The sequence below is a fragment of the Mesocricetus auratus genome, unplaced genomic scaffold (assembly GCF_017639785.1).
Source record: "Mesocricetus auratus isolate SY011 unplaced genomic scaffold, BCM_Maur_2.0 Super-Scaffold_100008, whole genome shotgun sequence".
In the NCBI taxonomy this organism is placed as follows: domain Eukaryota; kingdom Metazoa; phylum Chordata; class Mammalia; order Rodentia; family Cricetidae; genus Mesocricetus; species Mesocricetus auratus.
In genome coordinates, this window is record NW_024429192.1 from 24,279,512 (window position 1) to 24,302,338 (window position 22,827).

At 34.9% G+C, this 22,827-nt stretch overlaps 1 protein-coding gene across 1 annotated transcript in view; it reads right to left on the minus strand.

The window, feature by feature from the left end:
* Gbe1 (1,4-alpha-glucan branching enzyme 1) overlaps positions 1-22,827 on the minus strand; it is a 241,375-nt gene that overhangs the window by 77,973 nt on the left and 140,575 nt on the right. The window contains exons 8-9 of the mRNA XM_005082053.4: positions 6,136-6,251; positions 2,805-2,932 (exon numbers count right to left, since the gene is read on the minus strand). Coding sequence (XP_005082110.1) covers positions 2,805-2,932; positions 6,136-6,251 — 244 coding nt within the window. The remainder of the gene's footprint in view (positions 1-2,804; positions 2,933-6,135; positions 6,252-22,827) is intronic.

Here is a 22,827-nt window from a genome sequence, read left to right on the forward strand (position 1 = left end):
ATATTGTAGAAATGTGGTTCAACTTGCTGTTGTAAAATGGGATGAGCATCTATTAAACATCAGTCTCCTTATTAGATGCTGGAGTTATAGACAACATAGTTTGCAAGGAATTTTATTGTGATCAGATGATATAGAATGATTGCTGGTAGCTGAGATTTAAGTCCAAGGTAACTTTGAATGAGAAAACAGTTATATAGTCTATAGTGTATGTACCCTTTTAAAAATAAAACATATGAAAAATATGGATATCAAATTTTTCACAATCCCTAAATCAGAATCACAGGAAGCTATGAGTCATTTTATGTTTTCAAAGTGAGATGCTTCTGGCCACCCTTTTAAATGTAAAAGAAAAAAGAAAGAATAAATATATTTAAACCATGATACATATATGTATAAGAATGATTGTGTGTTTTAAATTCAAATAAATCTAGTTCTTTAAAGCTTAAAGGGTACTTCTGGCTATTGACCAAAAAGATTTCTCACATAAAAACGTTTCCATTGATAAAATAACTTTGTACAACAGTGAACAGTTTCTTTAAAAAGTTTTTGTTATAATTGTCTTTAGTAATAAATCATTTCTACTATATAAATTTATATTAGATTTCATCACCCACTCATTTTAGAGATTTTTAAGTAAGTTCATAAAGATCGATTCTACATTTTGAAGAGACTCCCACTAGATAGAGAAGTCATGTATTGAAATTGAAGCACTTTTCAATTTGGATAGAATAAATTGAAAGCACACCTGGCTTTAAAAAAAAATCTAAAACCAAGTAATATAAAGTGGGCTGAAGTCTGAGAGTTTCATTGGTAGAAACACTGATAATCAGACAAGAGCTCCCAAGATGATGGAACCACTTTACTTGAAATGAGTGGAAGAATCAATGTAACAATTTTAACTTTCATGTATTAAATAATTGCTTCTTCTTTCCATTCACTTTTCATTTATACTGTCATTAATTGTTTATAGTAATTTGTCACATATAGTATCTCTGCTTTGGATTGTCAGAAATATATTTGACAATTAATTTTGATGCTTGACAGATAAATTAAAATACCATTTTTAGGAAGTGAAATAAAATTCAAAGTATTTTTCTTTTACGAGCAATTCAGAGCAAAGAATAATTATTAGCTCTAAGAACATGTAGTGAAGCAGGTACTATGAATTATTATCCTGTGTACTGTAATTTGGGATTTGTGGAATAATTCTATGTAAGAATTATTTCAGGACTATCTTTTGAAAATATTCCCAAATGATATTTAAAAGGCAAAAGCTCTGACAGAAATAAAAGTGTTTCTATCTATAGTATAACAATAGTATTACATGAACTAGCTAGGTATTATTGTTTCTGAAAAATGACAGACAGGGAAATTTTATAAAAATAGTAAATTCTAGAAGGAAATTCATTTCAATAAGTGGAATGTGAACAGGACGAGGTTATAGATAATCCTGATTCTTTTTTGGGGGGGGGTGTCTTTTTTTGTTTGTTTTTTTTTTCTTTCTTTTTTTATATCATTTTTATTTTAATTTTAAATAGCTTGTTTTACATGTCAATCCCAGTTCCCTCTCCCTCCCTTCCTCCAGCACTCCCCTCCCCCCCCAGCCTCCCACCCTATTGCCAATTCCTTCCACATAGGGGATATCTAGAGTCTGTCATTTCACTCCGGGTAGGGTCCAGGCACTCCCCTAAGAGTCCAGGCTGAGAAAGCATCCCTCTTTGTGCTATGGGCACACGATGACTGTTTGTATTTCAGGGATAGACACTGATCCACTGCTCAGGCCCCATAGGTTGCCCAGGCCTTCTCACTGACACTCACATTTGGGGGGGTCCAGATCAGTCCCATGCTGGCCTGGGGTTTCTTTGTGTAGCCTTGGCTGTGCTGGAATTCACTCTGTTGACCAGGTTGGCCTTGAACTCACAGAGAACCACCTAAATCTACCTCTTGAGTGTTGGGATTAAAGGTGCACTGCCACCACCTAGCATGCTGACTCTTCCTAAACATAAGATTAGTATCTTGTATGCTCACATCTATACTTCACATAAAAATCACCAGCATGCTAAATTCCATTTTAACAATAATTTCTACTTAGAAGACATAAAACCATGGGGGGTAGTATTAAATTGAAATTAGTATAAGCATTTAACAAACTTCTTAATTTATTACACTTATCACCAAGAAGGGAACTGCCAATTATGCATATACCAAATTCTATCATCACAGCACAGCTTTGGGACTGTTAATCGTGAACTTTTAGTAATAATGAATAACTGTAGAACATTGGGCAGCCTGGGAGCAATAACGTAAACAAGAAAGGTAACCGTATCAGAACATGAAATGTTTCAGAAAAGTGTACAGGCAGAGTCTATGTCATCCCCAATGATTAAACCAATAGATAGATGGATAGATAAACAGATAGACAGACAGATAGACAGACAGACAGACAATTAAGTAAATAAATAAATGATGAGCCAACAGACACACATCAATACTCAAATTTTTTCACCACAGAAGGTCTTAGGCAGAAGGACCTGTCCACTGACTAGGACATTTTACTTCCTAACCACTGGCATGTTCTTTCTAACAATGGAACAGTGATGAGTAATTAGTGTAAATTATCCCCTATTAGGAAGCCAGTGAATTCAAAATAATGTGCCACCCTTACAAGGTAGTTGGGCCATCGTCATGGCACAATTCCATTTTTGCAATTATTGATGACATGAGTTTATCTATTCAAGTACTGTATGCTAACAAATTTTTCTATGTTCAAGGGAGTCAGATGGTGCAATATCACATAACCTTACCTCTGCTATTGTAATGGAATCTGGATACAATGTGTGAGTCAAATGATTTGCCAACATGAGGTAAATTAGAGCATCTTCATCGACTTGTAGTCCAAAATATTCATGATAGCCGCCTGAAAAACCTTGACCTGATTAACAGGAAAACAGAAATACAGTCTATAAATAGGCAAGTCTCAAGTCTATAGAAACATAGCTCAAATTGTGAGGAATGTACAGCTGTCATTAAGTGTAATGCAGTTACCACCTGAAAATGTACTAAGTATTCCTTTACAATACTCAGAGATCAGAAAATCCTGCAACGCAATTTGTTTGAAAGAACAGAGACCACTTTAAAGATGTCATTTAATTCTAACTAAATTTTATAGCAGTGAAATGAGAAATACAATTGAAATTGAGTGCTGAACATCAAATTTCCAATGCATTTCTACCATATCAGAAAAAAAGAAAAACAACGGTCCCTGAAACAGCCAGGCATGGGCAGTGAAGGGATTCAGAGGCCCTAACCCTCACTACTGAACTGTTGGTATGGGAGGATGCAGGAAGGATTCGCTGCCTCTAAGTGTGTACCTACCACAATAGGCTCAGACAGAGTCTCAATCCTCTGCACACCATGGCTCTGAAGAAATAAACGGGTCACAAACAACCGAGTCATGACTGTGGGAAAGGGTCTGGGAGGGAGGAGGGGTGTTTGGTATCAATGGAAGGAGATAAGAGAGCCAGGAAAGGAACTTAATCAGAAGGTATTATGTACACATATCAAAGAACACATTTTCTTAATAAAAACATCTTTTAATGCCAGTGTTAGGATCTAGTAGGTCCCTTTGCCATAACCAAAGTGTAACTGCAAAAAGCACTTTGAAACTGAACTATTATTTACATTAAAATGGCTGTGATTTGTGCACTACAGATTTGCTATGATGGTGAATACATTAGCACCAAACTTCCTACTGTCTCTTCTAAGCCACTTCTTATTTTGATCATGTAAAGTATGGTTAGAATGATTGTATCATTCACAGTGTATTCTTTTGACAATTTACTCTTATTTACATAAATCAATACTTAATAATGGTTCCACATTATTTTGACACTTATTTTTTATCATGTCCATTTGCTGCCTCGTGACTTTAAAGGATAAGTTAATATGTACTTTCACACATAGACCGCAATATTAATTATATGTTAATTTCTCCACACTACTAATATCATCTTACATTCATTTACAATTTGGAATGGACACAAAGCGTGTCTCCGTATGTAATTCAGAAAAATTTTAAAACCTTTTTATTTTATTATTATCATCAGGGTATATTGACTACAAACAGGTGAGGGTTAAGGACAATTCTTCGATTCCAGCTTGGTTAACGCAGGCCATCAGGATTGCACTAGAAACACTTTTATATGCTGAGACATCGTGCTGGCCCAAGATAATCTTGACAAATAGGTGTATAGTGTATATTCATTATCCTGGACAAATTAATCACATTTATCCTATGAACTGTTAGTGAAGCAAGGATGTGAGTTATGGAAAGAGGGGGGTGGGGCTGGCATAAAAAAAAAAAACCAAAAACTAATTTTAACTTTAAAGAAATTCTATACCAGAAAAATAGTACAGATAACCACACTGATGTTAGACCCCTCAAATATATGTCTTAAAATTGTAATAATGTATCCTCCATTTTCTCCAGCTCCCTACCATTTAGTACATGATATCATCATATATTTTATAATCTATCTGTTCATTTGTTTTGCAAATTTAGGTTTTGTTTTTAACATTTTAAGTAATATATATTACTAAGTGTATATTAGATATAAATAAAATATATAATATTATATATAACATATTAAATATATTATATACATACAATGTAATATATTAACTCAAAATTATTTCCTTATAATTTCTGGGATTCTCCACTCATGAAATGTATTTCTTATACCTATAAACTTTTGTTTACATCCTCAATATCTCAACCCCCTGGGTCTTCAATGGAGGCAGATTTAAACTATGATAGAATCTATGGCTCTCACTATGTTTGTCTTTGTTTTCTCAATGACATTTTCTCTAAACTGGACAGATAAGAGATGACGCCAAGTGTGTGACAGTTGGACCTTACTCCCTATAGATAGTGACAGTATCATGATTAAGAGCAAGCAGCAGGGCTCTTCCACTTCAGTCCCTCCTCAGAAGACACTTCTCAGGATTTATTGTCTAAACGTCTCTCCTCATCTTTATTTTCTTGTTGGTAGCATGTACCCACATATTTTTACCATGTTTTTATTGAAAATAGAATTTTATACACTCTATTGTGATTATGATATCTATTCTCCCAACTCCTCTGAGAGCCTCCTCACTTTCCCACTTTCCAGACTCACACACTTTCTGTCTCACCTTAGAAAAGAAATAGGCATCTAAAGAAGAAGACTAATGTAAAACAAAAACAAATATATTAGAATAGGCGAATGCAAGCAAACAGAAGAAAAAGAGTGAAGGAAAACTTATATAGACACAGAGGCACAGATACAAATTCACACACACAGACACCCTATAAAAAAAGGTCACAAAGAAACTGTGAGCTTTTTTTAAAAAATGCCCCGGAGAAACATCGTGGAACAAAGATTCCAAGAGTTGCACTGACCACCCACCTTTAACTAGGAAATTATCTCCAATTGATAACCAATCGAGTCTCACGGGGACACAAACTACACAGGAGGGTGATCCCCATGGCCAAAATGTATGTATAGAATAAAATAAAGGCTGGGTATGTAGGACTATAACTGACATTCCATCACTCCAGAGGAATGTTGAGAAAGAAGTCCAACCAGCAAGACGTAATCTCAAATATCAGAAAATAAAAGAAAACCAAGTATTTCTGTCATGTATTTAAGGAATTAAAATTCTGAGTCTAATTTTATGCAACTTTGAAAATGATAGCTTGATCAATTCTTCAATTTAATTTAAATCAAGTAGAAGACACACATATTTTCTTCATGTGTAATGTAGAAAAGTTCTCATTTTTGCATCTGGTTTAAGTGCTGAATATATGCTTTAATATATATTAAATGTGTTGTAGTAAATGGCCCTTTAAATAAAGCCTTGTGTTAAGGATTGTTTACTCCTGAGATGTATAGAAATGGAAATGTATACTTTTGGTTTCCCTCTTATTAAATCATATCAGAAATGACTACACAAAGGGCAAAAACAACAGACAATTAAAAAAGAAAATTGCAGGCATGGCCATAGATGTTTCTATAGAAAAACCTCAAATCTGGCTACAAATTAGCAATGGAAAATAAACTCATCCTTTACATCTATAGCATATCAAGTACCTACCCATCCCATGGTGATGATATAGCATGGATGTAACTCCATCAAAACGGAACCCATCAAAGCAATATTCCTCCAGCCACCATCTTATGTTTGAGAGAAGAAATCTTAAAACTTCCCAGCTAAAATATTAGACAAAAGCAGATTTAGGTGTAATACAAACAGTGTTTTCCTTAGTTGTTACATATCATTTGATCAGAGCATGGATTAAAATTACTTCTCCATCTCAATAAGCACGCCATTCAAGAAACATAAATACCATAAAACAAGCAATACCATTTGTAGAAAGAAACTCATTCTAAAAAGAAAGTAAGTTAAATTCCTGTTAGCCACTAAATCATTCAAAATCTGAGGAAAAATAAAGGGAAAAAAGGAAGAGTTACAAAACAGCTGCCTGTGGTGTCTTGCCCAGTGTTTTACACTTATCAAACAGATTATCAACTAGAGATAATATAACTAAATATGAAAATGTCACTTATAACTGAATTTTAATCAAGATTTTTGAGGAATTATATCATAGTAATGTGAGGAGCCTATTTTCTCTATTTTGAATATTTTTAAGTATAGAATGTAGAAATAGCTCCAATGACTATCTTTTTTAAATACTTGGCTAAAACTTCAAGAAACTATTCCAAAGAAGAAATAAATAATAAAAAAAGACTTAATCAGATGGTTACAAACTTTAAATTTACTAGAGTGGTCTTTTATACAAGTAAAAATGAAAGCTTAATTAAAAATTCCCCACATATTTAATAAAATATAGCACATAGACCCCACACCCATCAAAACAGAAGGGAAAAGAACTGTATTACTCAATTAAAAACGCCCCATGAAGCAAGTCTATTTTGAACAATTGAAAAGAGGGCAACGTCAATTAGCATTTTCTTCAGATGCATAGCTATGGTTGAATTCTCTATCTTATTACAACTGTAGTTTTAAGACTTTAATACCTCATTTAGCTTAATGACAAAACTGCAATAGTGTATACAAGTCTTTAACACAGCTCAAATTTATGTATTTTTAAACCTCCTTCATATTAAAGAACAATCTAAGATAAGCAGAAATTAAGTCATCACAATCAACTCCAGAAGTACAACTCTAACCTCCATGGGAAGATGAACGCTGTTGCTAATACCTACTTGAAATAAAGTACCTTGAACTTTAAAACTTACTGATTGCTTGAAAAATATATGAAAGGAAAAACCCTGAAGCATTAGCAATGCAGCAAACATGAAAGAAAAACTGGAAGTTCAAAATGCTCACGTTAATTATGAAGGTGTATTCCCGTTGTATTTAATTGACACATTTCATGTATTTGGTGAATATGTAAATATGTGTGAGCTTGGAGTGTGTAAAACCAAGAGGATGTCAGATGCAGATAGCAAGTGTAATTCTCAACTGATGTTTCCATCTTATTGTTTGAGACCATGTTGTAGTTTGAGTGAATATGCCCTTCATATATTTGCATGCTTGTTCTCAGTTTGTGAAACTGTTTGGGAAGGACTAGGATGAGTGACCTTCTTGGAGAAGCTGTGTCATCAGGATAAGCATTGTGATTTCAAACTTCCACATCTTTCCCAGTTAGCTCTGTCTGCCACCTACTCCAGTGTGATGCTCCCCTGACTGCTGCCATGCTCCCTCCCACGAGGGGCATGGACCATAACACGCTAGAACTGTGAGTCCTCAATTAATCATTTCCTTTTGTGAGTTGCCTTGGTCATCGAGTTTTATCAGGGCAATTGAAAAGTCATTAAGACATATAGTTTGAAAACAAGTTTTTCAAAAGAACAATACTTTTTCAATAACACTCCATTTCACACATACTTTTCTTTTGTTAAAAGACTTATTTATATGTGTGTGTGCCTGAGTGTATGTGTGCATGTTGCTGCCATGCACACAAACGTGAATAAATGAATTCTACCAGAACTGGAGCCTTTATGAAATGCTAGGCTTGCTGTGTGGGATGCAAACGCTGGTCCTCATGACTGTAGAACTAGTGACCTTAGACAATAAGCCATGTTTCCAACCTACATTTTCTCTCTGAAAAGTCAACTAAATGTATTTCTTGAGTAAAAGCCACCTCAGGGTAAAAAGAATATTTGTTTCAATGATAAAAGTATAAAACCATAAACAAGACAATACAAACTGCCCTTAGGCCTTATCTGGCATTCACTAGTCTGTATTTGTGCAGAGGTATAGAATATTTTATATTTTTTTAAGGTTTAACTCATCCAGATGTAGCAAATGCCTTCCATGCTCTTCCTAGGGTTTGGCACTCCATTTTTCTTAGGCTACATGTTTCTACTTATTTACATAATTCACACAGTAGAAATATCATTCACTGAATAATTTCTAGGTAAAAATGAGTCATATGAAAAACAGCATTGTAACAACTGTGAAGCTAAAAGAAAAGAAAAACTAACCATATGATATCGTATTTCAGAGACAAACACAGGAGACAGGTGATGTCAATGTAATCACTGAGAAAAAAAATAGCATTTCTGTCATGTTTTTAACAAAGAGCAGAAGTATAAAAAAGGTCTTACTGATTCCTATTACTATAGTGGTGCACCTGATCTTTTCTTGATCTAAAAAAGCAATAAAATTGGACCCCAGACAGATAGCTGGGAGGCCAACATGGGACTGATCCAGACCACCTGAATGTGAGAGTCAGTGAGGAGGCCTGGGCAACCTATGGGGCCCTGGGCGTAGATCAGTATTTATCCTTGGCATACAAACAGACTTCATGTGACCATAACATAAAGAGGGATGTTCTCTCAGCCTGGACTCTTAGGGCTTGGACCCTGCCCTGAATAAAATAACAGACTCTAGATATACCCTATGTGGAAGGAAGTGAGGATAGGGTGGGAGGCTGGGGGGGGATGGTCGGGGGTGCAGGAAGAGGGGAGGGAGAAGGAGTTGCCATTGACATATGAAGCAAGGTATTCACTAACCCCACATCTGACAGAGGGCTAATCTCCAAAATTTACAAAGAACTAAAGAAGCAAGTCTCTAAAACACCAAAGGATCCAATTAAAAGGTGGGGTACAGAACTAAACAGAAAATTCTCAATAGAGAGTAGGTCTTGGAGGAACAGGAATGATGACTGGGGGCTAGGATAGGGGGAAGAGGGAATCATAGGTTAGAAGACAGATCAGGCACCATTGTGACCTCTAGTGATCTAAATGGATGACACCAATTGGCAAGCTAAGCAATAGTGTAGAGACCACCTCGAATGCCCATTCCTGATGGTGAACTTGATGTCTAGAACCATCCTGGAGCCTTCATCCAGTGACTGATGGAAACAGAGGCAAACATCCACAGTTAAACACTGAACCCAGCGACAGAGAGAGAGGAGCAATGAGCAAATTAGCAAAGAACGGGCTGGCAAAACCAGCAGAGACAGCTGATCCGAACAGGGGAGAACTCTTGGACTCCAGACTGTCAGCTGGGAGGCCAGCATGGGACCTATCCAGACCCCCTGAATGTGAGAGTCAGTGAGGAGGCCTGGGCTACCTATGGGGTCCTGAGCAGTAGATCAGTGTTTATCCATTGAATACTAACAGACATCATGTGTCCATAACACAAAGAGGGATGCTCTCTCAGCCTGGACTCTTAGGGAAGTACCTGGACCCTACCCTGAGTGAAATGATAGACTCTAGATAACCCCTATGCGGGAGGAGGGAAAGGCAAGGGAACTGGGATTGACATGTAAAACAAACTATTTAAAATAATAAAAAAAAAGAACAGCAAGTGAAAGGCAAAGGTTCAACAATTAAGTCTCCAGAGGGTACTAGATAGCTCAGTTGATAAAGCCCTTTTGCTATGCAAACAGGAAGAGTTGGGTTCAATACCAGAACTAATGTTAAAAAGACAATCGCTATGGCACATGATTGGAAACATTCCTAGAAATAGTAAAAGCCGACGTAATTTACAGGTACTAGCCCTGAGCTAGACTTGCAGCAGTTTATTTTATATAGTCAACCACCCTAATTATCAATTATGTAATTTTGGTCTATACAAGATCAGAAACTATCCTTGACTAGGAATTATAAAATAATTAGTGTTACTATTCTGGGGTAAAAAAGCAAACATAATTTTAATGTCCTTTTATTTTAAATTACGCAGGCTTTGAGATGACTCAAAGAGAGTTTAAAAATCTAAATGAAGTATGATGTCCTGAAATAAACTCTCCTGTTTGATGTGGACAGTAAAAACAATATCATACATGAATGGACTAATTTGTGGCATCTAACATCTGCTGTTTTTAGTATACCACTAGAACTAGCTAACATGAGTATGTCATGTGTCAAAATAAAGATTTCTGAAGGATGGCTAATGCTATGTGTTAGAAATTTTTAATTTAGTACTAAGGAATTGTACTTTTCCCATCTTTCTGGAGTAGAGAGGAAGGAGTCATGGTGTATTCCAACCTCTGACCTAATGGGAAATACTGCATAGTGTGCTCTCTAGCTACATAACTCAGTCCTCTCAACTGAATGCTTACCTTGAGTCAAAGAATAAAAAAAGGCTGGCAAATGGTATGATAAAAAATTCAATTGACTGTTTCTACCTCAAAATGTCATGAGACAGCTCATAACTCAGTTGATATACCCAGCTGACTAGAAGCCCATAAAATATAAAGCAGAATTTATCGGGGCAGTATTGTTTTGGAGTGTGACAACATATAAGGTCAGCCATTCACTGTCAGATTATTCTCTTGCTATAAGGCATTCAACCCACCCCTAATAATCCCTGGCTGAAAGCTAATGTCTGATCCATTGAGAAAGCTAGGTGGTAACAGTTAGACTGTGATGCCAAAGTTAACCCAATGGCCACCATGAAAACTCTAGAGAAGTATCTAAATAGAGCGAACTACTTGTGCATGTATTAGGATCAAATAATATCCTCACTTATTTGAGTAACAAACCCCAATTTCACTTAAATGAAACAAACATGGTTCTAACATTTGTTTTAAATATTTATGTTAAAAATCTTGAAAAATATACAGAAACATGGCTGATATTCTTGTTAACTATCAGTCATGAAAATGTTTAAATCACAGGTGTCTTGTATTTAAACTGAACACACAGATGATGATATACATATATATATATATATATTTAAGAATCCCCAGCAATCAAATAATCAGGACTCTAATTGGTTTAAATGGTAGAAATATTCAGTATCTAATCAAGTAATATGATTTGTTAAGGAAAAGTATGTCATACACAGATAATTCCAATATTAAGATTTTTCCAAAATATCTGCAAACTTAAAATTGTCGATTGTTTTGCAGCCAGCCAATAAACTTTGTAATGAAATACAACACAGCCAAATTTTCTTGGCAAGCAAGTGTAATCAGATATAATGACATTTATTTAATGAAATCACATTTTGTAATTCAAATCTATTTCCCTAATTTTCTATTTTTTTGTGGTCCAGAATAATATCTGTGTTGGGTCAACAGATGTTCCTAAACGAACTAATGTTATATACTAATAAATATAAGAAATTATTAAACAATGACTGAATTACAAAAAAACAAGAAAAGTAGCACATTTTTCTTAGCCATGTAGCTGTAGAACTATTACAGATTAAATCATGAGTGTTTGAAGCAAAATCCTTCATGTTCTGATTTGTATTACATCTGAAGCAACCAGATAGGCTTGGAAAAAAGAAGTTTCTCTGAGACCATCTTTCTTTTTTACAGTATAATATATTATTAATTGAGAATTTTATACATGCACAGTGTATTTTAATAATATTTACCCAATACCCCCCATATAACTTCTCTCAGATCCAACTGCCACACTACAACTCTTCTCAACTTCCTAGTAATTAATTCTCTAAAATAGCATATTTTAATTAAGTGAACACATTGATGTATTTTTGCTTAAGTTTTAAACTATAAATTCAGTCAACTAAGAGAAAAACATGGCATGACCACACTATCTTAATATACATGCGATACTATCACTGTATAATATATACTTGGGAAAGGAAGCATTTAAGCTAAATCACTGAAGATTCCTAACTTGTATTTATTATCTCAGTTTTAGCCTGTGCCTTTTTATATGATACAGGCTAACATCGTATTTGATCTGATTATATCCAGTGAACCCTGATAATTTCTTTTTAGGCCCACGTTAAACATAGCATAAAATATACAGCAGCAAAATTGTTTTTATCTAAGTGATCTGAAGTCAAAAATGGTATTCTTTTTTTTGCTTGCCAGTTGTTGAAACACATTTCTACTATATATGCCTGGCTGACATGAAAGTTGCTCTGTATACAAGGCTGGACAGAGATCTGACTGCCTCTGCCTACCTAATGCTGTAATTAATCATGTATGCCACCACACTTGGAATGCAGGTATACCTTAGCAAATAAGCAATACAGAATAACATAGTGGTAAATTTGTGTCCTAAATGCTTCCATTTAACCCTAACCTAAAAATACACAGAGTTTTTCAAATCTGACTTTTCTCTAATTTAGAAAATACATCTGCCCAAGGAAGATTTTTTTTAAAGCAAACTTTTAGGAGATTGCTTCAGTGAATACATATGTATGTTCAGCACACATAAATGTGTGAGCATGTTGGGTATACATGTACAATCTGGTAGAGCCAGCAATGGAGTGCCAAGAACAGGATAAGTGAAAGCTCATGGTCTGAGGGAAACATCCAATGTGAGTCAACAAACTATGTACTTTGTTAATGAATGCCCAGAGTGATACAGGAAATAGTATATCTTTAATCACTTGGGTCTACACTGATTCCTGTCATTTACATTCCTAAGAACGTTTGTTGCCAAAGGTACTTTTCCAAATATCTTTGTTTCTAAAATAGATGTATAGTGACTAGGTAGATGGTTTAGCTTGTAAAGTGCTTGCTGAGAAAGCTTGAGGTCTTGAGTTCAGATACAAAGCATCCATGTTGAGAGCCAGGAGCAAAGGCACACAGGTATAATGTGAGTGCTGAAGAGGCAGACAGGAGCATCCCTGCGACACACAGCACAGCAGATCTAGATGAGTAGGTGATCTCCAGGTTCTGTGAGAGAACCAGCCTCAAAATATAATGGAGTGGGCAACAGAGAAAGACACAGAAAGAAACCAAGCAATACCCTCTGGCATTTACAGTCATGTATACACATGTGCACACACCTATAATCACACAAAGATACATAAACACATGTACATACACACACACACACAACCACACATACACACACACACACACACACACACACACACACACACACCCTCTAATTCTTGGAATAACTTTGTCACCATCTTCTTCTGACAAGCAAGCCAAGCTAAGAAAGCTTTTAGGCATCCTTAGAGTTTAGTCAGAGACAGTTGTGGGATTCTGTGGAACTTTGAAGAGGTTATTCTAACAAAACCTTGCTCTTCTTGTCATGAACTACTGAAGATTAGATAGCCACAGACAGGCAACATGCAAACATGCATTTTTCAAACATAATTAAAAACCCCACCTTGGTAATGAAATGAAAAATTAAGAGCGGGTATTTGATTAGTATATAGAAAGACAAATATGTTTTACCTATTAATTAACCTTTATGGGCTTTTTTAAAGGTAAAAGTTGGAAATTTTTTGACTATTTGCATATAATATAACTTTTTCATTCCAACTTACTTTTAGTAAGAATAACATTGAAATGAACTATTATAATATTTATATCTTAGAAATTCTTACCTTGGTAATTCCTCATTGTCTTATTAAATTTTAACTACATATATGATTATTAACTTATTTTTAAGTAGTTCCATTTCAAAGGATGATTTGACACATACACAGATGAAAATAGCATCCACCCATAAGACCTAAGCACGCTCCATCGGATCTTCATTGACACTCGAGAAGGCTGTTTTTTCCTAACTTTCATGTTTGTTTCCTTTTTTCTTTTCAATTCCATGGAGTGTGTGCGTGTGTACATATAAATACAGAGTTGTAAAAAGAAAGATATCTGGTACCCTACTTTGATGTATTTCATGAGAAACTTATGCCTTATTTAACTCAACGAAAATGATCCACATAGTTCTAATACACAGAGACATAGTACTGAATTAAGAGAGTAAAAACTGAATTCTAGCAAATTTTACCAAAGCTCACAGGAATAGGTAATCTTTTTTAAACTTCAGAGTAATGCTTTCTGAAGGAAGATATAGAACTTGGTTTCTTTGTAATTTTATATATTTCCATGAAGTTAAATTTAGACTGAAAGGTAAATTCAAGATCAGGGTATCTGAGTTTCAGAATATGGACTAAATAACTTGAATTTACATACCCTCATAGGATTTAGAAGAAAAAGATGATGACTTAGAAGCCAAATATCAGAATTATTTTCCATCTTTCTCCTTTATAACTCTACCCATACTCGAACACTCACCATAAAGATTTCCCACAATTTTGCACATTATGTCCCTGCAAGGCAATATTTGGTAAGTCCCAGTTTCCTTACTCATGAATGCTTTGTGAGAGGAATCAGCTTTTATACCATGTTTATATTAATTTAAGCCAAAGTTATCTAAAATAAATTAATAATGCACAAAGAAAAATGTTTTCAAAAATAGATGCCTAATAAAAGCTTTTTGAAAACAAAACCTTAACTCAGAAACAGAAAGAAAAAAAAGCAAGCTAAAATTACTTTACAGAAACATACATAAAGGAAAAGAAAATTACATATAACAAAACTCCTTAGCTCCTTAAATAAATCAACATGAACAACAAGCATAGTATGAGAGAAAAGCTACAAACGTGTCTCTGATTAGGTGACTTTGAATTTAGATAACTAACATAGTGAAGAAGACTGAAGGAGAAATAAGTTAGAAAATTTGAGTAAAGAATTATCTTTTATAATATTCCTTTAGGGATCTTTTAAAACATTTTTATCACTAGCAAAATTCAAATCACTGTACTTTTAATTAATCTTATTTCCTCATCAATGCTTAATTTTTTATTAGAAGTTGAAACACACATGGGAACTAAGGAAAATATACATTGCAATTAAAAAACAGACTAGTATGTCTAGGCCATAGTTAAGGTTCACATTTGCCTGCATGTATAGCCTACACTGGGATAAGAAGGCTTATGATTAAATATTGAATATTTCCTCAAATGTTGCATAAGTCTCTAGTGAGGACAACAAAAGGAAGGAGCCATGTAGCATCAGTATCCTTGAGGAATCTTAAGCTTCTTTTTGTTTGTTTCATTTATAAATTTTGCATTTGCACATTGCTGCCTAGATTTTCAAAGGGTTCTACAATGATTAATTTAACAAATCATCCATACTGATAAAATATAATCAAGAACTTTTGCATACATATGATTTATATATCAAGGATAGATTCAGGGACAAAACAAAACTTCCAGCATTCTGGAATTATGCTAATGTTAAAATGGACAAGTGTCAACAAAATCAATACTAAATTAAAATTATACCCATGAAACTTGGGTTCTTTATTCCATGAATATGTGAAAATATATAGAAACAAAGGTGTACTTTTAGAGTTAATTTCATTAAAATGGTGATTACATAATAAATGCTAACTAAACGATACGCTTTATAATGAGTGTTTCACATGATTAATTATGTAATTCCCAGAACAACTCACAGAAGCACAAATCATGACAAAGGTCAGGAAATTTCTCTTGTACGGGCAAGAAATAAGCATCCTAGGCATTGTGGCCCATTGGAGGTCTTGATTTATAATAAAACACATCAGCTGTGTTGTCACCTATATAAAGGAGGTCACAGAAAACATGTAAAGTACCAAGTTTTGTTGAATTTCAAAATAAAATTATTTATAAACAGAAGCAACAGCAAGACTTGGCCCAGGGGTCATATAATTTGGTCTCCAGGCAATATCAATTGTACTAGTACCAATATTGAGCTTTCACATGGTTACATATCTAGATAATGATGAAATAAGAATTCAAACTCAGATCTCTTATCATACAAAAAAGCGGTCGAAAAAAATCAAATATAGCCAGGAAGAAGAGATTTAATAGCAAAACATCCAGAGATGTATTCTGGAATAAAAATGGACTATATGTAATAAATAAATCAATACATTATAAACAAGCATTATGGTACTAGACATACAGTCCTAACAAGAAAGCATACGTTCCTCAGTATAGTGGGCCACATGGTTAAATGTAGAAGGGAATTTCAGAAATCTACTTTTTTTAAGGATTTCGATTCTTAGAGCTCCATGGAATACTTTGTGTGTGTGTGTGTGTGTGTGTGTGTGTGTGTGTGTGTGTGTGTGTGTGTGTGTATTACACACAAGGTATTACATATTGTCTTCTGTTTCAGTTACGTTTCTACTGTCATAATCCAGAAAACTTACAGAACATTAAGAATAGATGGTTTATTTTGAACTTATGAACCCAGATAAGAAGAGCCCACTTCCATCACAATATGGAAGCAGAACCGTAACCAACAGCCTGGATATGTAGCACATCTGACAGTTCACATTTGAAATAGCAAGCAGGAAACAGAGAAAACAGTGGAAAGTGTTCAAAGATTTGAAACCTCAAAGCTCACCCGTAGTCACATATTTTCCTAGACAGACCACACTTCCTACACCTACTAAAACAGAGTCACCAACTGTGTACCAAGTACTCAGATGCCTGGAAATACGTGGGATACCTCATCAAATCACCATATAATCTATATCCTGCCTCGTTGCAAATGTGCAATGTGTGTCCAGGTTGAGACAATGGTCTACACCTGTCCCATGACCTGCTCTGGGAGACCATGCCTATCATACTAAACAGAGGCACACATCTCTTTCAATAAACTCCAGCTAACAGGTTGATAACAGGGTCCATGCTGATCTGGCATTCATATTTTAACATTATTCTTACCAACTAAGCACGGACTGGTCTGCTTTCTGTGCCTGAAGCATAACAGAGATTCTGCCACCTGCAGACACTTATCCAGCTGTTACTTTGGCTAGGATTCTCTGCATTTATGACAGAGTCTCACTCTAATACCAATCATATTTCATGCTACCCACATCTATGAGCACTTCGTTTTCTACTAACCACAAGCTTTCCCTTATAATTTATCACTTATGTGATACTACAGCTATTTTCTACTTAACCACCCATTCCCTTCTATAAAGCAATTATGTGCCATTACATAACTGGCTTTAAAACCTGATTTATTACAGATCTTCTTTCAAGTAATAAATCTCTGATACCATCATACAGCTATTGCATTTTGTTCATGGCTTCTTAATCCCCAGAGAAAGCAGAGCACCTGTTACTTAGTCAACACAGGAAATACCTGCAAACTGAAGAAATGACCAGAGACACAGGACAAGAAAACACACCTCCCCCATTCCCATTATAAAACTCCATGCACACGGCCCTTTCTGGATGTATGCATTTTAGTTTGGAGAACTATGTGCATGAACACACACACACACACACACCTATGTGCATGCACATACATGCACACACAAAGAAGATAAAAGAATAGAAAATGAAAGAAAAGGAGGAAAATAAAAGCTGCTCATACCTCACACATTGAAGATGTATTTGAAATTCAGTTCCTTCATATTTTACTCAAAATGGAAGAAGCCTAGTTTTGTTTTGCTTGTTTTTTTTATATTTAGATCATTATGATCTACTGTTATTCTTATGTGGAAAAAATATTTTGCCACCGAATAAGATGGCATTTAAACAATATTGCAATGTACACTAGTATTTTATTCACTTTTCCCCAATTTTCCTAGTTTAAGTTAATTATTTAAACATTAGTATTTTTATCTTCAGCTTATTTGATAAATAAATGTTTGTTCATAGAAGTTTTTCAAAAATCTATGTTCAGCTTAAAAATCACACCCATCTAACTAATTTTTTATTGGCTTTTCAATCCCCTTAGAACGAAATATGCTACTTTTACCAAGATTAATTCTTATTCCTAAAAATGCAGCAAATTCCACAGTGGTTGTTAGATATCAGCACATCCCTAGACATACAAGCATCCACAGGGTTTTCTGGTTCAGTCCTCAGCATTCTTACATGAAACCACTGTTTCCAGGAATGGAGACCACTGTTCAAACCATTGGGGTTCTGGTCCCACAGGCACTGCTTAGGGCCAGGCATGTTTGCCCAAGCAGAGGAAGATATGATGGAGTAAAATCCTTCAGTGCTTCTTGAACACAAAACTCATATTGAGAATATAAATTGCAATTGCTATTATTTGGTGACATCAGGTATTTAAGGAAGCTTCTTATTTGGGACAGTGAGATAGCTCAATAGACTAAGAAACATGCAGCCAATTGTGAAGACCTGAGTTCGATTGCTACTCTTACTGAGGAAGAAAAAGCTTCATCCTTACAAAAGGTCCTCTGACCTACACATGCCAGCAATGGCCCCTGACTTCCTTCCCAAGCTGCATACATAAAATGAATCAATAAAATGATATATTAAAAGAGAACTGAAATGTCTTTGAATATGACGTGGCTATTGCATTTAAATCCACAGAATCTGTGGTTACTTGTATAAGTAAGATCAACCCAACAAAAATTCTGGCATGGAGGGGGAGGTGGTCTCCAGGCCACTTCCCTGACTGAGGAGCTATTGACAGCTTATAGTATCTGTGGAAGGTTTGTAGTATCTTTGTGGGTATGGCTGCTAGAAGGTTTTCTGTGCTCCCGGGATGTCCCCATACCTATGTAAATATGAGCAGTGCTAATTTGACTTAATTGAGTTATTAAAAAAGAAAAGAGGTCATGGCGCTGGGAGTGGGATGTTTTGGGGAGATACGGGAGTAGTCTGAGGATGTGAGATGGGTATGGATAAGATCATATTTCATTGTGTATGTGTATGAATTTTTCAAAAAATAAATAAAAATAAAACCTTCTTTTTACTTTTTCTGAAAAAAAAAAAGAGAGAGAACCGCTTATTCAAAAACTGCTGTCTTCCTTTTGGACGTGTTCTCCCAGACTACATTTTCAACACTTTTTGAAGCTTCACTAAAGGTCAGTGGTTAGTTTTGTCATATTTGCTGTTTCTCAATGACACGATGAAAGAACTGTCATTGTGAACACTTCAAACCCCTCCTCAACATGAATTCCAAAAAACATACAACATGAAACAACTGTCACAGTCACAACATTTCTAACTTGCTAATGTGACTCCCCTTTCTCACTGAAGATGGGATGCTGGGAGGAAGAAAGATAGAAAACTACCATTGACACAGGGCCCAGAACATATCAGGTGGTTTTTCGTGAACTTATTCCTCATTTGCTCACTAGACTAGGGTACGAGGTAGGAGAGGACTTGGCCTCAACCCTTATAAATTCTCTAATTGAGCAGGGAAACTAACATGAAAACAGGAGACAATTAAACATATTTCAATTTTGTATGAAACAAAAGTCTTCATAATGAAATAAAGATCCAAAGTAGCAGCCTTCAAATATTTATGAGCTAGGGTTGAAAAGAATGGTATTTGTGAAAGAGTATATACAATAAACATAAACAAAGGAAGATAAGAGTTATTTCATGAGTGCATGAAAGTATGTGTGAGGACAGGAATTCAAGTTCATGTGTTATACCTTAGGCACCATTTGTGTGTGTGTGTGTGTGTGTGTGTGTGTGTGTACACGTGTGGTCCAATGAACCTGTATGCACATGCATGTAGAGACCAGAAGTTGCCACGGGTGCCTTCCTATACTTTTACTTAATTGTTTGAGATAAGATTTTAACACTGAACCTGATGATGATGTAATTACACTGGATGACATACTATAAGCACCTATCCTTGCCACCTCCACTAGAGGTAAGACTGAAGATTTGTGTCATAATACCCAGATTTTATATGCTTTATAGGATCCAAACATAGCTCATTATGCTTGTGTGCTTTTCACATAATTTGCCTCCTAAATTATTTTTAGCAAGGTACATTTTACATAATTATCCAGCTCCATTCTCTAATGCTTAGAACAATGCTTTGCTTGTAGCATAGAGAAAGCAATACTCAATTGGGAGTTCTATCATGTGAAGAATCAAAGGAGCTTACTTAACTGTTTTCCAACTGTCCTCCCGTAGGAAGCCATCATATGTCAATATGGAATACTGTGCATTAGTGTGTCCTGGATGACTTTAACAAAGTCACATTATCTAATTATATATTAAAAAGACTAGAACAAGAGATTTTATGAAAACAAGAAATTCTGTACCCCCCGAATCACCGGATAGATATAGGAAGGTTGGTGGCAATGTCCACTTCTATCTGACTTGCACTTCAAAACATCCCTCGGTGTCACACAGAAATTTCCTGAAGATCATAACCTACACATTCCTGCATCATTAGAATCATAATTTTAAATTTTTACTTCCTCACTGTCTCTTTCATTTTATTTTGCTTTCCTATTTGGCCCTAACAGAACATTTCACAGAGATACCTTTCTTAGAGTAAGTAACAACTAAAGGTGGCAAAAATACATAAATGCTTTCCAATGGAGTATTAGAAAATACTTAAATGTATAGAAATCTTGCGAGGAAACTAAATCATCAAAATCAAAATAGATGAAAGAAACTGAAAAACTAAATCAGTAAAATAACATTTTAAGGACAAGTAATTTGTGTTATGACTAGGAAAAGCAAACAGCATCACTTGTCTTAATGAGATAAACTTGCTCATTCTGAAGCAGGCAACTCTAGACTAATTGAAACTTTCAAGAATCCAAAGACCAAGAATACTAACCTTCTATGAACATACAACTCTTGTCATGTTAATATAACTGTCCTTTAAACGCTGTTAAATCAGTCAAAGCCAAAAACATGGTGGACCCAATTACTTCTGCAGTATCTACCCTTTTTTGATCATAGCCAGCATATGCTGTCACCATTATTTTATTAATTGTGATAGTTACACAGTAATAGCTCATTGTAGCCCTCAATATACTTCTTGGACAATACCAAATACTTTAGGTGTATTTATTGTTCTCCAATATATTCTATATTATGAGCAAGCACTTCCCAATTGGGGTTTTGCTAAGATATCCGTATTCTGAGGTTTTAGTTCATATGAGAGACACACTCATTATTGCATGTGATTTGCATACAATTTGCCTCAGTTTGGAGATTATTCATTTTTCCAAAAGTTAATGAGTCCTTATAATTTTGATGAATTCCAATTAGTTTATTTTAGAGTGACAGGCTCTAAACCTGAACACTTCATTATAGGTTTTTTTTTTCAGCTTTGCATTTAACTAAGTCCACTCATGATTTCTGTTGAGTTAATGTGTATAAAAAAAAAAGTAAAACTTAAGTGGATGATTTTTTTTTCTCTGTAATACCTGACTGTTGCAGCTTCTTTTGTGAAAGATCCATGCCTCTTCCACTGACACACCCCTGTACTGCAGCCTGATCTAGAAGGGATTCTTGAGGGTCTCTCCTTCAGAGTTCTGTCTTCTATCCCATCAAGTCTTCATGAACAGGACTCATTTTTTTTTGCTTAAAAACTGTATCTACATGTACATCAATGCTAGGGGAAGGATCAAACAAGTTTTCTCCTTAAAATAAAGACATTGGTGCCAAGACCTTCTGCTATATCTACTTACTATGACATCAGAATAGAGGAATTAAAATTACCATCTACTAATGCCTCAATGATGGTGTGGTTATCCTAAGGAATTGATATAAACAATTACATTGCTTATACCTGAATTTAAGTTTATATTGTGGTATTTCATATAAACATAAATTCTAAATTATGTTAATGCGGCACTTCATATAATGATGCATTAAAAAACGCTATGGCAGAATGAAGTTCACAAATCACCCAATATGTAATTCATCATTTCAAGGGGCATGGCTAAGAAAAAACAACAAAATTGTGGCTGAATATGACATTAAGTAAAATTACAAGGCAAATAACCATAAACATAATTATTTTAAAATTATCTACAAGGTTAGAAACAGTCGCATTTAAAAATTCTTTAGGGACTTAATTAAAATAGAGCTATCAGTTCCCAAACATGATCAAGAGAAGTAAATTTGGCTTTGTGTGTTTATTTTGACATTTTAAAATGCACTTTAGTGTGAGAAAGGAAAATAACACATTATATTCAAAATAAAGTCTTTTCCATTTTGCTCCTTTTCAGTGGGTCTCTTAGGGAAAAAGGTTTTCCATGGTAAGAAAACATTATATTTAAAATGTCATCAACAAGAAACAGTTTATGAACTAAATATCTTCATACTATGGGCAAAGTGGATTGTATTCTATAGTTGGTTATTAACAACAAATAATGATTGCTTAAACTTAATTTCTTTTTTACCTAATAACTCAAGACTTAAATAAAATTAAACTGAATAATATGTAGCAATGATTTAAGAGACTGCAAATACTGTTGCACCACAGAATTATAAAAATAGTTTTAATAATAATTAACAAAATTTGGCATCCAATCTCTCCACCCAAACAGACACTCCACATCTTTCTTTCTCCAGGGCCTCATTCAGTGAGTCCCCCTGAACCTCCCAATCCATACTACCTCTTCAAATTGTCACTTATCGGGAGGTCCCATATTAAGTGTTCAGGCTGTGTCTGGTCATCCCAGCCTACACAACTAATCTCTAAGCTTCTGCCAGAACCCACTGTAGATATGCTTCAACATATAATCCCCTAACATACCACATCCAACAATTACACCC